Source organism: Scyliorhinus canicula, chromosome 5 (genome assembly GCF_902713615.1).
Source record: "Scyliorhinus canicula chromosome 5, sScyCan1.1, whole genome shotgun sequence".
NCBI lineage: Eukaryota > Metazoa > Chordata > Chondrichthyes > Carcharhiniformes > Scyliorhinidae > Scyliorhinus > Scyliorhinus canicula.
The window spans coordinates 29,436,413-29,449,612 of NC_052150.1; the positions used below are offsets into that span (position 1 = coordinate 29,436,413).

At 49.8% G+C, this 13,200-nt stretch overlaps 1 protein-coding gene across 1 annotated transcript in view; it reads left to right on the plus strand.

Moving 5' to 3' along the window:
- Nucleotides 1-932: 932 nt before the first annotated feature.
- The window catches only part of LOC119965886 (SH3 domain-binding protein 5-like), an 85,871-nt gene continuing 73,603 nt past the window's right edge, over nt 933-13,200 (plus strand). Inside the window, exon 1 of the mRNA XM_038796850.1 lies at nt 933-1,926. Within this exon, the coding sequence (XP_038652778.1) occupies nt 1,855-1,926 (72 nt within the window). The 5' untranslated portion in view covers nt 933-1,854. The remainder of the gene's footprint in view (nt 1,927-13,200) is intronic.

A 13,200-nucleotide genomic window follows, 5' to 3' on the forward strand; every position in this document is an offset into this window, starting at 1 on the left:
AATGCTGTTGTTGAAAGTGATGGAGTCTAATTAACTGAGGAAATGATTCAATCAAGGCACTTTTTAATTGTCAGTTTTTCAGTACCTTGTGTTGAATTAATGGTAATATTTCTCACTCAAATAAAATCTCACCCCCCGGGCACGGTAGCACAGTGGGTAGCACTTGATTCACAGCTCCAGGGTCCAATCCTGTCTTGGGTCACTGCCTGTCCGGACTCTGCACGTTCACCCTGTGTCTGCATGAGTTTCCTCCAGGTGCTCTGGTTTTCTCCCACAAAGTCTCGAAAGACTTGCTATTAGGTAATTTGGACATTCTGGCTTCTCCCTCTGTGTACCAAATAGGCGCCGGAACGTGGCGGCTAGGGGCTTTTCCCAGTAACGTCATTGCAGTATTAATGTAAGCCTACTTGTGACAATAAAGATTATTATAATTTGTTGGATGATTGGCATGTGCATTTTTAATATTAGCAACGTCAAAAGAGGGTTTCGACAAAGGTTTAAAGGAAACAAACTGTAGACATCTCGATTAACAATTTAGCTCCTATTGTAGAATGCCTTACTCCCAATACAAACCATGTTACTATTGAAGTACGGATAATTAATTGCATGGTGTCACCACAAGCAAGATCTTTAGCAAATTACACTCTCTGAACTCTGATATTCTGCACTGTGCGTTGTAAAGTCTACGTTTTCATTAATACAGTGAAACCAGGGACGAACTGAGACAATGAATACTAATTGCTTTTCTACTTCTGCTCGGTGCCTCATTCCAGCCTGGAATGATGGAATGAAAGGCCGCTGCCCCTGCTGGCTTTGCCATATAGAGCTAGATGGAGTCTGTTTCATTTCAAGCAGCTCTCACAGGACACAGACCCAGAAGAGAGGCTCGCAAAGGCAACTCAGTTAAATGAAGACTCCAATTTCTTCAAACTGGTGCCAGGCAATATTTTAATACCCAGGAGGGGAGGGCCTTGGTTTCACGTCCCCCATCCGCTACCTGGGTCGTGTCAAGTCTCCGGAGCGGGATTCTGACTCGGCCTCGACAACGAGTGAGCTTCACACGGTGCCGAGTTAGCAACGCTTGATCCAACCCCGGCTTGCAGCAGCAGAGAATTCCCCAGTACATACACACACCTCCTCTCTGAATCAGCAGCCCCGGTAGCATTGCAGAAAAGAGGAGGCCATGGTCGGTGATGCAATCGAAGCCCGTTATTTCTTTTATTAAAAATAACATTTCACAGAAAAGGTCCCGGGAGTTTGGGGGCGAGCGCGTGAAGAAAGGATGTGAAAGGTCGGCTGGCTGCATTCCTCTGGCAGTTTGTGAGGGGAAGGGGGTGGGTTTAAAGGTTGTCCTCCCGCCCTCGTCTCGTCTCCTCACAAAGCGGTCGGAACAAGAGCGGAGCCAGAGGAAGGGGCGGAGTAGCGGCGCAGAGAGGCACCCCCCTCAGTGACAGGAATAGCAGCGCTGCAACCTCCCTATTGTGTGAGAGCGGAACCTTCTTGCATTTCCACACAAATGTGCGGACAGTGACATTTAGAAATATTTTCCCTCGGAGGACTCTGGAACCGAGAGGGCGGCGTCTGGCGTTGTGAACGATCTGCTGGATTTTTGTTTTACATCGTTGTTTTAAAACGTCTCCAGTTTTCCCTTTCGCTCCCTCGTTGACTTGGAGCCTGTTTTAGTTGGAGAACGAATTCCAGATGTTTCTCCTGGAGGGGAGAGCGGCGTTGTGGCCGAGTCGGTCATAATTGGTAGCCCTGCTCCCCCCCCCCCCCCCCTTTTTTTCTTGTCCTCCCATTTCGGTTTGCAGTCACACCGAAATTTCTGTAAAATATAAATTATTAAGCAGCAAAATGGACGGGTTGTCGAAAAAGAATGAGAAGTTGGAAGTGGCAGAGGAGGAAGAAGTCGACCCCAGAATTCAGGTGATTATTCTGCAAAATGTTTATTTAAATATTCGATTTATGTGCGCCCTGCAGTTCTGCGGTGGGTTCTTATGGGTAAAGCTTTACTGCATAACTGGAACATATGAATAGCAAGTTGCTTGGATGGGAAGCACAGTGTTTATGTACATTCGAAGACCCCTTTGTCATGTACAGTAAGGCACTCGTATTGTAGTCTACAATGTGATATACACAATATTATAATATCCTTGATACCATTATCCAGTATCAACAATTGGAGTCAACTGTGTCAAGGAGATTTAATAGTTTCCAGGAATTGAACCCTCTCTATTATCCAGGGTCTTTTTTATTCAGGGAGGGTGCCTGCTTTTTGCATTTTATTAATGAATATCTCAAATACACTCAATTGCATTTTGTTTTAACAGCCTGTACCAAACTGGCGTAGCTGTGCCAGGACAAACTGCAGTTTTGAAATATTCTGGTCTGACCCCCTCTCTGACTGTAATAGTATAATAATCTTTATTATCACAAGTGGGAATACATTAGCACTCTGCAATGAAGTTACTGTGAAAAGCCCCTAGTCGCCACATTCCGGTGCCTGTTCCGGTACATACAGGGAGAATTCAGAATGTCCAATTCACCTAACAGCACATCTTTCGGGGCTTGTGGGAGGAAATCAGAGCACCCGGAGCAAAACCCACGCAAACATGAGGAGAACGTGCAGACTCGTGTCTACCCCCCCCCCCCCCCCCCTTCTGTCTTATCTCTTTGCCTGTCTGTCTGGCTCTCTGGTTATCTCAAAGCTTTGGGATACACATGAACACGAGTTTATTCCCACTCCTCTTCAGTAATTAAATTGGAATTTATTTTTGATTGATAAGATGTTCCATGAGCTATTCGCTATCAAATTCGACAAGATCTTTCAACCCAACCAACCATAGTGCTGCAGAGAAATTTGGCGATGCAGCACCATGACATCAAATTTGGCATTGCTCTGGGCTAGCCCTTGTGTACAGGAACTCTGACCAAAATTCTCAGTAATTGATGGGCAGCAGCCGCTAATTGCTTCCTGGACCTAATTGCACAACTGTCTATCTTCAGAAACTTTTAAAGAATTTTGTAAACAATATTTTGCAGTTTGGCCAGGCCTTCTGTCACTTATCAGTGGTGCCCCGCTTCCAGGGTTTGAAGTTTTCCTGCTAACTTTGCACAGTGTTCTCCAAACAGAGCCTGATTATTATTATTACAAGTTGTCCTGATTTTCCATATCTGAAATGAAAAAAAATCTGGTGGTAGTAACTATAAAGATTATCTTTAAAAAAAAAAAAATCTCAATCTGCTCACCAGTTTCCTTTTGGGAAGGAAACTTACTCTTCCTTAACTGGTTTGCCCTACAATATGACTCCAGAGCCACACCAACATGGTCACCTCTTAACTTCTCTCTGAGGTAGCCCCGGCAAATTCAGTTGTATCACTGCCTTGGGGATGAGCACTAAACACTGACTCTGGTGGTGCATATCCCACAAATGAATTAAAAATACTCTTAACTTCTTATTCCTGGTAACATCCGGTAAATCCCTTGCCATTGATTTAACATCCTTCCTATCACGGCTTGCCCAAGGCTATTTGTTATATTCCGACTGCAGCCTATCAAAGGTCAAGTACTAGTTCAACATTTCCCCAGAGGATTTGTTTTATTTTATTTTGTGGCATTATCTTGTACTGCCGTGAGGAATGATTGCTGCAGCTAAACACCATGGCCCAAGCTCCATTTTAAACTTTTACCAGTTTTCACTTTCTTCCATAAGACAATAATTCAAATTTTACAAATAACGCTAATTTACTGCCATATCCCACTCTGCTCTATCATCTATAGTCATAATTTGTTATACTTTCTTGCCTCAGTTTGGTCTCAATAATAGTAACAATAGGAGTATGCTGATTAAACAATGACTTTATCACTTGCTGGGCTCGATTCTCCCAAAAAGGAACAAAGTCCCCTCGCGAGTGCGTTTAGCGCATGTTTGCCGGCACTCGCAGCGCCGAGAAACACATGGCTATTCAACGCGCCTTGTATTGAATAAGGGGCCTGAACGGGGAACGCGCGACCGAGGCCGCACATAGTCCAATTTTTTGGAGTGGGGAACTCCCCTCGCCAGAACTCCCCATTGTAGCAAGACATCAGGACACCATTTGAAAATGGCATCCTGATCTCCGAGGCCCTCAAAACAATCTCTGATCTCCCCCCCCCACCCACCCCAGCCGAATGCAAAATGTGAGGGTCCCTGGCCTGATTGCATGCGTGCGTAAATGCCAGCTTGGCACCTTGGCAGTGGCAACCTGGCAGTGCCTGTGCCAGCTGGTAGTGCCACTGGGCATCTTGGCAGTGCCAGACTAGCACCAGTAGTGCCAGAGCACCACCCAGCCCAAAGGGCATGCAGCTGGGGGCCTCCGATCCTCTGGGAGACCTCCACAAGTGCCGTAGCAACAGTGCTAACCACTGTGCCATCGACAGTAGCCTCACTCTAATGTGCAGATTCCTGAGGCTTTGGAATTCAACTCCTTCGCCACAGAGACCTTGGTCGAGCGCCGTTCAGCACGTTCTCGCCATATCTGTGTGGGTTTCCTCCGGGTGCCCCGTTTCCACCCACAATTCCCAAAAGATGTGCTTGTTAGGTGAATTGGACATTCTGAATTCACCCTCTGTACCTGAACATGCACTGGAATGTGGCGACTAGGGGCTTTTCACAATAACTTCATTGAAATGTTAATGCAGTCCTACTTGTGACAATAAAGATTATTATTATTCCTGCACTGCTCAAATATGCAGATTTTCTAAAAAGTGAACCTGGCTTGCGCCTGCTGTTCCTGTTGTGTGCTTTGATTATATTCTTAAATAAAAGAAAGAACCTGTGGTTTATACAGAACCTTTTATGACATCAAGACCTTCCAAAGTACTTCAAAATCAGTTAAATACTTCTAAAGTAGTCTCTTTTGTAATGTAGGAAATTTGCATATAGCAAAGACACAGAAACCACAATGAAATAATAACCAAACAATCAGTTTAGTGATGTTATTTGAGGGATAAATATTGGTTAGAACACAGTGGTGCAGTGGTTAACACTGCTGCCCCATGGCACCGAGGACCCGGGTTCGATCCCGGCCCCGGGTCACTGTCTGTGTGGAATTTGCACATTCTCCCCGTGTCTGCTTGGGTCTCACCCCCAAAACCCAAAGATGTGCACGGTAGGTGGATTGGCCACACTAAATTGCCCCTTAATTGGGAAAAAAATATTTAAAGAAAAGAGCATCAAAGGTGTGTGGATTAACAGCAAACTGACAGGAACATTAAAGAACAAGAGTACAAAGCCTGCATCCTCAGCACATTCCTCTACGTTAGTGAGACCTGGACAACAAATGTTAGGCAAGGGAAAGGCTGAATGGCTTCCATATTTATTAACCCGGTCATATCCCTGGCATCGCTTTGCAAGACGAGGTCATCCAACCCGCAGATCCTGGAGTAGCACACACCCATTGCTAAGCCAAAGCTGTCTGTACTGTCCTGGCCACTGTCAATAGGGGGTGATGACTGCTTACCCAAAAACCATCTCAATGGTGAACTGGCCACTGGGTGATGACCTCCTCGGCGTCCACACCTCTACTATAAGGACATTTACAAGTGAAATATGAATTTTCTGGATACTGACACAGTCAATTGGGAGAATGTTGCCAACAGCTGTGACCTCTGTAGGCTGACTGGAAGGGCATTGGAAGAGATGAAACATAAATATCGGCTGGCCGGGGGAGAGCCCAGGAAGAACAGAGGGCAGCAAATCCTACACTTTCTCAGCCCAATATTCATCTGCAGCAGAGATTACCTTGCCAGAGTGGGTATATGCAATGCGTGACACTGAATTGTCTTGTGCGATGGAAGGCTGCCAATACATCAGTTTTATTGATATCAGCTGAGGATTGAATATTAGAAAGGGCAGCAGAGAGAGCTCTCTACATTTCTTCAAAATGGTGTCATGCAATCCATTTCATCTAAGCCGAGGGGACAGGCAGATCCTCAATTTAACATCTCGTCCAAAAATCTATGTAGCATTCCCTTAGTAGCGCACAAGAGCGTCAGCCAAGATTTTGTCTTCAAGTCTCAAGAGAATCACTTGAACTTGCAACCTTCTGAAGAGGCAGGAGTGCTACCAAGTGAGCCAGGGCTGACACCTAAATAGACTAATGGGGATTGAAAAAACAATGGCACTCAAGGAAAGCTTCAGCTTGGAAGTATTAGCTGTAAGGCTGTTGGAGGTTAGACGACCGTCTGATAGATGGAGGTGGCATACAAGATATTCTCCACTATATTTAACAGATTAAGTTAAATCACTGATATGTTACCAATTTTCTTTTAAAAAAAACATAATTGGAAACTGTAGGCTGCCTTGTTTGTTAAGGTTGCCTGGGGGGGGACTTCCGGTTGCGGCTATGACTAGCTAAGCCGCACATTTGGAAGCTCCTGCAACAAAGGTGTTTTTGGGCCAATTGGAGGGCCCCAACGGCGCTGAAAAAACGAATCCCGGTGGGGGAAGGTCCCCTGAGGAGAACTAGACCGATTTTATGGTCGGTACCCGGAGCGGAGCGGCAAGAAAAACGGCAGCAGCTCCCCAAAAAAAGCGGGGGAAGAAAATCAAAATGGCGGCCGGCGGTGCACCGGAGGAGTGGAAGAAATGGGCGGAGGAGCAGCAGGCCGCTCTCCTCCGTTTTTTCACGGAGATGAAAGTGGAACTCTTAGAGTCCATGAACGCGACGGCCACCAGGTTGGTGGGAGCCCAGGCGATCCAAGAGGCGTCGATTAAAGATCTGCAGCAGGAGATGGCCGCGAGGGAGGAGGAGGCCACAGTCATCGGGGCAAAGGTGGAGGCGCACGAGGCACTCCACACGAAGTGGCAGAGCCGCTTCGAGGAGCTGGACACTCGGATGAGGAGGAAAAATTTGAGGATCCTGGGCCTGGAAGAAGGCCTGGAGGGGTCGGATCTCCCGGGATATGTGGCGGAGATGTTGAGCTCCCTGATGGGGGAAGGGGCCGGTCCGGCGCCCCTGGAATTGGAAGAGGCATACCGGGTCATGGCCAGGAGGCCTAGGGCAAACGAGCCCCCGAGGGCGGTGCTGGTGCGGTTCCAGCGGCTAAGTGACCGAGAGAAAGTCCTGAGGTGGGCTAAAAGGGAGAAAAGCAGCAAGTGGCAGAACTCGACGGTAAGGGTGTACCAGGACTGGAGTGCGGAGGTGGCAAAGCGGCGGGCCCGGTACAACCGGACAAAGGCGGTGCTACACGCGAAAAAGATCAAATTTGGAATGTTGCAACCGGCGCGCTTGTGGGTCACCTACAAGGACCAACATCATTATTTCGAGTCCCCAGAGGAGGCCTGGACCTTTGTACAAGAGGAAAAGTTGGACACGAACTAAAACCTGGGAGCACCGGCGGTCGTAGCCGCCGGGGGACTCTTGATTGTGCAAGTGGCCCTTTTCTTTTTCAGGCCAGGTCGGAACTGGGTAACAGTTTCGTGGAGTGTTTGGGGTGTTTTTTCTCGAACGGTTGACTTTTCTGAATATTTTGAAGGTTTCGAGTTGTTGGGTGTTTCTGTATATTTGTACTGTTGAAATCTCTAGTGTGGGTCGTTGGCTTCTTATGGGGTGTTTTTTCCCGTTTCCAATTTCCCTTAGTTATTTACCCCTCCTACCCTTTTTCTTTGGGTGCTTGGGGGGGTTTTTTGGTTCTTTTTTTTCTTTTCGGGTTATGGTTATCTGCGGTTATTTATACTGTTTGATGGAGGGTGATGGTTGGGCACGCGGTTAGTTGATAGTTAGTTAATTATTTTGTTATTTAAGTATGTAGTTAAGTATTTATGTATGTAGTTGCCATTGGGTATTTGTATTTATAGCGTTAAGTTGGGGAGACGGGACGGGGGGGAGCGGGTTGATTATGCGGGTCTTTCTCGGGGGTTTTAAGGGGATCTTTCACGGGCGCAGATGGGGTGAACCGGGAGGAGTCGGAATGTGGCAGGAGCAGCCGGGTCAGCGGAGACCAGCTGACTCTCGGGAGTACGATGTGGGGTACATCGCGGCTAGGAGGGGTCCTAGCCGGGGGGGGGGGGGGGGGGGGGGGGGGGGGAAGGGGAGGGGACTGGGGGGGGACACCGGGTTGCTGCTAGAAAGACCAGGGACGAGAAGGGGAGAGCCGGGGGGGGTGGGGGGGGGGGGGGGGGGGCCATCGCTATGGGAAGCGGGTCAGAAAAGAAGGGATGACCCGGGGCGAGCAAGGGACAAGACATGGCTAATCGACAGGGAGTAGGGACGGGTCGCTCTGCGACCCGATTGATCACGTGGAACGTAAGGGGGCTGAATGGGCCGGTCAAAAGATCAAGGGTCTTCTCACACCTGAAGGGACTGAAGGCTGATGTAGCAATGCTGCAGGAGACTCATTTGAGGGTAGCAGATCAGGTCCGCCTGAGAAGGGGGTGGGTGGGACAGGTGTTCCACTCAGGCTTGGATATCAAGAACCGGGGGGTGGCGATTTTGGTGGGAAAGAGAGTGTCGTTTGTGGCGGCAGAGGTGGTGGCAGACAAGGAGGGCAGGTACGTGATGGTGAGGGGTAGGCTGCAGGGAGAGAGTGTGGTACTGGTAAATGTGTATGCCCCGAACTGGGACGACGCGGGTTTTATGAGGCGCCTGCTGGGCCTCATCCCGGGACTGGAGGCAGGGGGCCTGATCATGGGAGGGGACTTTAATACGGTGTTAGACCCTGGGCTGGATAGATCGAGTTCCAGGACGAATAGGAGGCCGGCAGCGGCAGAGGTGTTAAGGGGGTTCATGGAGCAGATGGGAGGGGTAGACCCATGGAGATTTGGTAGGCCTAGGGCGAGGGAGTATTCTTTTTTCTCCCACGTCCACAGAGTGTACTCTAGGATCGATTTTTTCGTATTGAACAGGGGGCTGATACCGAGAGTGCAGGACACGGAGTACTCGGCCATTGCGATATCGGACCATGCACCACATTGGGTGGACGTGGACATGGGGGAGGCGCGGGACCAACGCCCGTTGTGGCGCCTGGATGTAGGGCTGTTGGCGGACGAAGAGGTGTGCAGAAGGGTGAGAACGGGCATTGAGAACTATCTGGGTACGAATGACACAGGTGAGGTGCAGGTGGGGACGGTCTGGGAGGCCTTGAAAGCAGTGATTAGAGGAGAGCTGATCTCCATAAGGGCACACAGAGAGAGGAAGGAGAGGCAGGAAAGGGAGAGGCTGGTGGGGGAGCTCCTAGAAGTAGATAGGAAATATGCGGCGGCGCCAGAGGAGGGGCTATTAAGGGAGCGGCGTAGCTTGCAGGCCAGGTTCGACCTACTGACCACTAGGAAGGCGGAAATGCAGTGGAGAAGGGCGCAGGGTGCGGCGTATGAGTACGGGGAAAAGGCGAGCAGGATGCTGGCACACCAGCTTCGTAAGCGAGATGCAGCCAGAGAGATTGGGGGAGTGAGAGAGAGGGGTGGGGATGTAGTGCAGAAGGGGCAAGAGGTGAATAGGGTCTTTAGGGACTTCTATAGGGAATTGTATAGGTCTGAACCGCCGAAGAGGAGAGGGGGAATGAAGAACTTTCTCGACAAATTGGGGTTCCCAAAGGTACAGGAGGAGCTGGTGGAAGGGTTGGGGGCGCCGATAGAGCTGCAGGAGCTAATTAAAGGGATAGGCCAGATGCAGGCGGGGAAGGCGCCGGGGCCGGATGGGTTCCCGGTGGAGTTTTACAGGAAATTTGTGGACTTGGTGGGCCCAGTGCTGGTGCGAGCCTTCAATGAGGCGCGCGAGGGGGGGGTTCTGCCTCCAACAATGTCGCAGGCCCTGATCTCCTTGATTTTGAAGCGGGACAAGGACCCGGTCCAGTGCGGGTCCTACAGGCCTATCTCCCTCTTAAATGTAGATGCCAAGCTGTTAGCAAAGGTCCTGGCAACCAGGATAGAGGACTGTGTGCCAGGGGTAGTCCATGAAGACCAGACGGGGTTCGTGAAGGGACGCCAACTTAACACAAATGTTCGGAGATTGTTAAATGTGATTATGATGCCAGCAGTGGAAGGGGAGGCGGAGATAGTGGTAGCGCTGGACGCGGAGAAGGCATTTGACAGGGTGGAGTGGGAATACTTGTGGGAGACGTTGGAAAGGTTTGGGTTTGGGGAGGGATTTATCAAGTGGGTAAAACTGCTCTATTCAGCTCCGATGGCAAGTGTGGTAACAAACGGGAGGAGGTCAGAATATTTTGGGCTCCATCGAGGTACCAGGCAGGGATGTCCCCTATCTCCCTTACTCTTTGCATTAGCGATTGAGCCGTTGGCGATGGCACTGAGGGGTTCAGGGGGGTGGAGAGGACTGACAAGGGGAGGGGAGGAACATCGGGTCTCGCTCTATGCGGATGATTTGTTGTTGTATGTGGCAGACCCGGAGGGGGGAATGCCGGAGGTAATGGGGATACTAGCGGAGTTCGGGGACTTTTCGGGATATAAATTAAATCTGGGGAAAAGTGAGGTCTTTGTAATACACCCGGGAGACCAAGGGGAGGGAATTGGGAGGCTCCCCTTCAAAAGAGCAGTTAAAAGTTTTAGGTATTTGGGGGTGCAGGTGGCAAAGAACTGGGGGACCCTACACAAGTTGAACTTTTCCAGACTGGTGGAGCAGATGGAGGAGGAGTTTAAGAGGTGGGACATGGTGCCGCTGTCGCTAGCAGGGAGGGTGCAGTCAGTTAAAATGACGGTCCTCCCGAGGTTCTTGTTTTTGTTCCAGTGTCTGCCCATCTTCCTCCCCAGGGCCTTTTTCAAGAAGGTAACGAGTAGTATCATGGGGTATGTGTGGGCACATGGCACCCCGAGAGTTAGAAGGGTCTTTTTGGAGCGGAGTAGGGATAGTGGAGGGCTGGCGTTACCCAACCTTTCAGGATATTACTGGGCGGCAAATACATCGATGGTACGAAAGTGGATGATGGAAGGGGAGGGGGCAGCCTGGAAGCGCATGGAGAGGGCGTCCTGCGGCAACATAAGCTTAGGGGCACTGGTAACGGCACCATGGCCGCTCCCTCCCACGAGGTATACCACGAGCCCGGTGGTGGCGGCCACCCTCAAGATCTGGGGGCAGTGGAGGCGACACAGGGGGGAAGTGGGAGGTCTGATAGGGGCACCACTAAGAGGGAACCACAGATTTGCGCCGGGAAACACAGGAGGGGGATTCCAGAGCTGGCAGAGGGCGGGTATTAGACAACTGAGGGACTTGTTTATAGAGGGGAGGTTTGCGAGCCTGGGAGAGCTGGAGGAGAAATTTGGGCTCCCCCCGGGGAACACGTTCAGGTACCTCCAAGTGAAGGCATTTGCCAGACGACAGGTAGCGGGGTTCCCCGCGCTCCCCGACAGGGGGGTGAGTGATAGGGTGCTATCAGGGGTCTGGGTCGGGGAGGGGAAGATCTCGGACATCTATAAGATTATGCAGGAGGTGGAGGAGGTACCAGTAGAGGAGCTGAAAGATAAGTGGGAGTTAGAGCTGGGGGAACAGATAGAGGACGGGACATGGGCAGACGCCCGGGAGAGGGTCAACTCGTCGTCGTCATGTGCGAGACTAAGTCTCATTCAATTTAAGGTACTGCATAGAGCCCACATGACGGGGACAAGGATGAGTCGGTTTTTCGGGGGTGAAGACAGGTGTATTAGATGTTCGGGAAGCCCTGCGAATCATGCACATATGTTTTGGGCATGTCCGGCACTGGAGGAGTTCTGGAAGGGGGTGGCAGGGACGGTGTCGAGAGTGGTGGGGTCCAGGGTCAAGCCAGGATGGGGACTTGCGATCTTCGGGGTTGGGGTGGAACCGGGGGTACAGGAGGCGAGGGAGGCTGGAATATTAGCCTTTGCGTCCTTGGTGGCTCGGAGGAGGATCCTGATTCAGTGGAGGGACGAAAGGCCTCCGAGTGTTAACACCTGGTTAAACGACATGGCAAACTTTATCCAATTGGAAAGGATCAAATTCGCCCTGAGAGGGTCGGTGCAGGGGTTTTCCAGGCGATGGCAACCCTTCCTAGACCTCTTGGATCAGAGATAGAAACTGAGGCCATGACAGCAGCAACCCGGGAGGGGAGGGGAGGGCGGGAGGGGGGGAGGGGGGGGGGGGGGGGAGGGGGGAAAACGACGAAGGAAGTACGGTAGCGGCGGTGGCACGGGCAAGGCCTGCCCGAGGACGCTGCTAGAAATGATAAGTTGGTCTGACTGTCGGTTCGCCGGCGGGGGGGGGGGGGGGGGGGATGCGCGGGTAGGGGGGGGGGGGGGGGATTCTTTTTCTCTTTCTTGTTAAGTAGGGGGGTTTGACTTTGTGTTGTTATAATTTAAATGTAAATGTAGGGGGGGTTAAAATGTTTGTATTTTGAAAAATTCAATAAAAATTATTTAAAAAAAAAAAAAAAGGTTGCCTGGGGGGGGGGGGGGGGGAGGACTGGTGCGCGCGAGAGGGCGGGCGAGGGAGGGACATTTGCCTAGAGGGATTGTGTTGTAAATAATTTAAAAATTAGTAGGGGTAAATGTCTGTATGGGAAAAACTCTTTCAATAAAAATTATTTAAAAAAAAAAAAACATAATTGAAAGAAGTTTTGTTTTTTTAAAATCCTGCCCCTGCAAATGCCTGCAATTAAGCAAACATTTCCTGTTCAGAATATGTTGCCCCTGTTTCAAAAAGTATAAATGCAGTTTAATGCTTGATATTTGCTTGACAGCGCTAGTGCTTTTTAACCATGGAATGTGTAGCCTTTTTGGACAGACACTTGAGTGGTTTGGAAATTTTTGTGCAGGGACTACATAACGTACTGCAAACAAGACATTATAAGTTTTGGTTAGGAACACAGGAATGGAGTTAGGCCTGATAACTCCTTCGGCCTGTTCTACTGCCATTCAATCAGATCTCGTTGATTTCTGATCCAGCTCCAGAGGCTCATCTTTTTCCCCCACACCCCTTAATGATTTTGGTTAACAGAATCTATCCATTTAAGATTTACAATTTAACAATGAATTCTGTGTCAACTACAGTTTACTGAAGAGAATTCCTTTGCAAGGCGAAATGTTTCACATCTTCACTCCTTAAAAAACCTAGCTTAAAATCTAAGGCTATATTCCCGACTCTTAAGATTGCTCAACCAGTGGAAATCGTTCATCTCTACCCACGCTACCTGTTCCCCTGTAATATCTTGAAAACTTGATCAAATCACCTACTGACCTTTTTTAAGTTGCG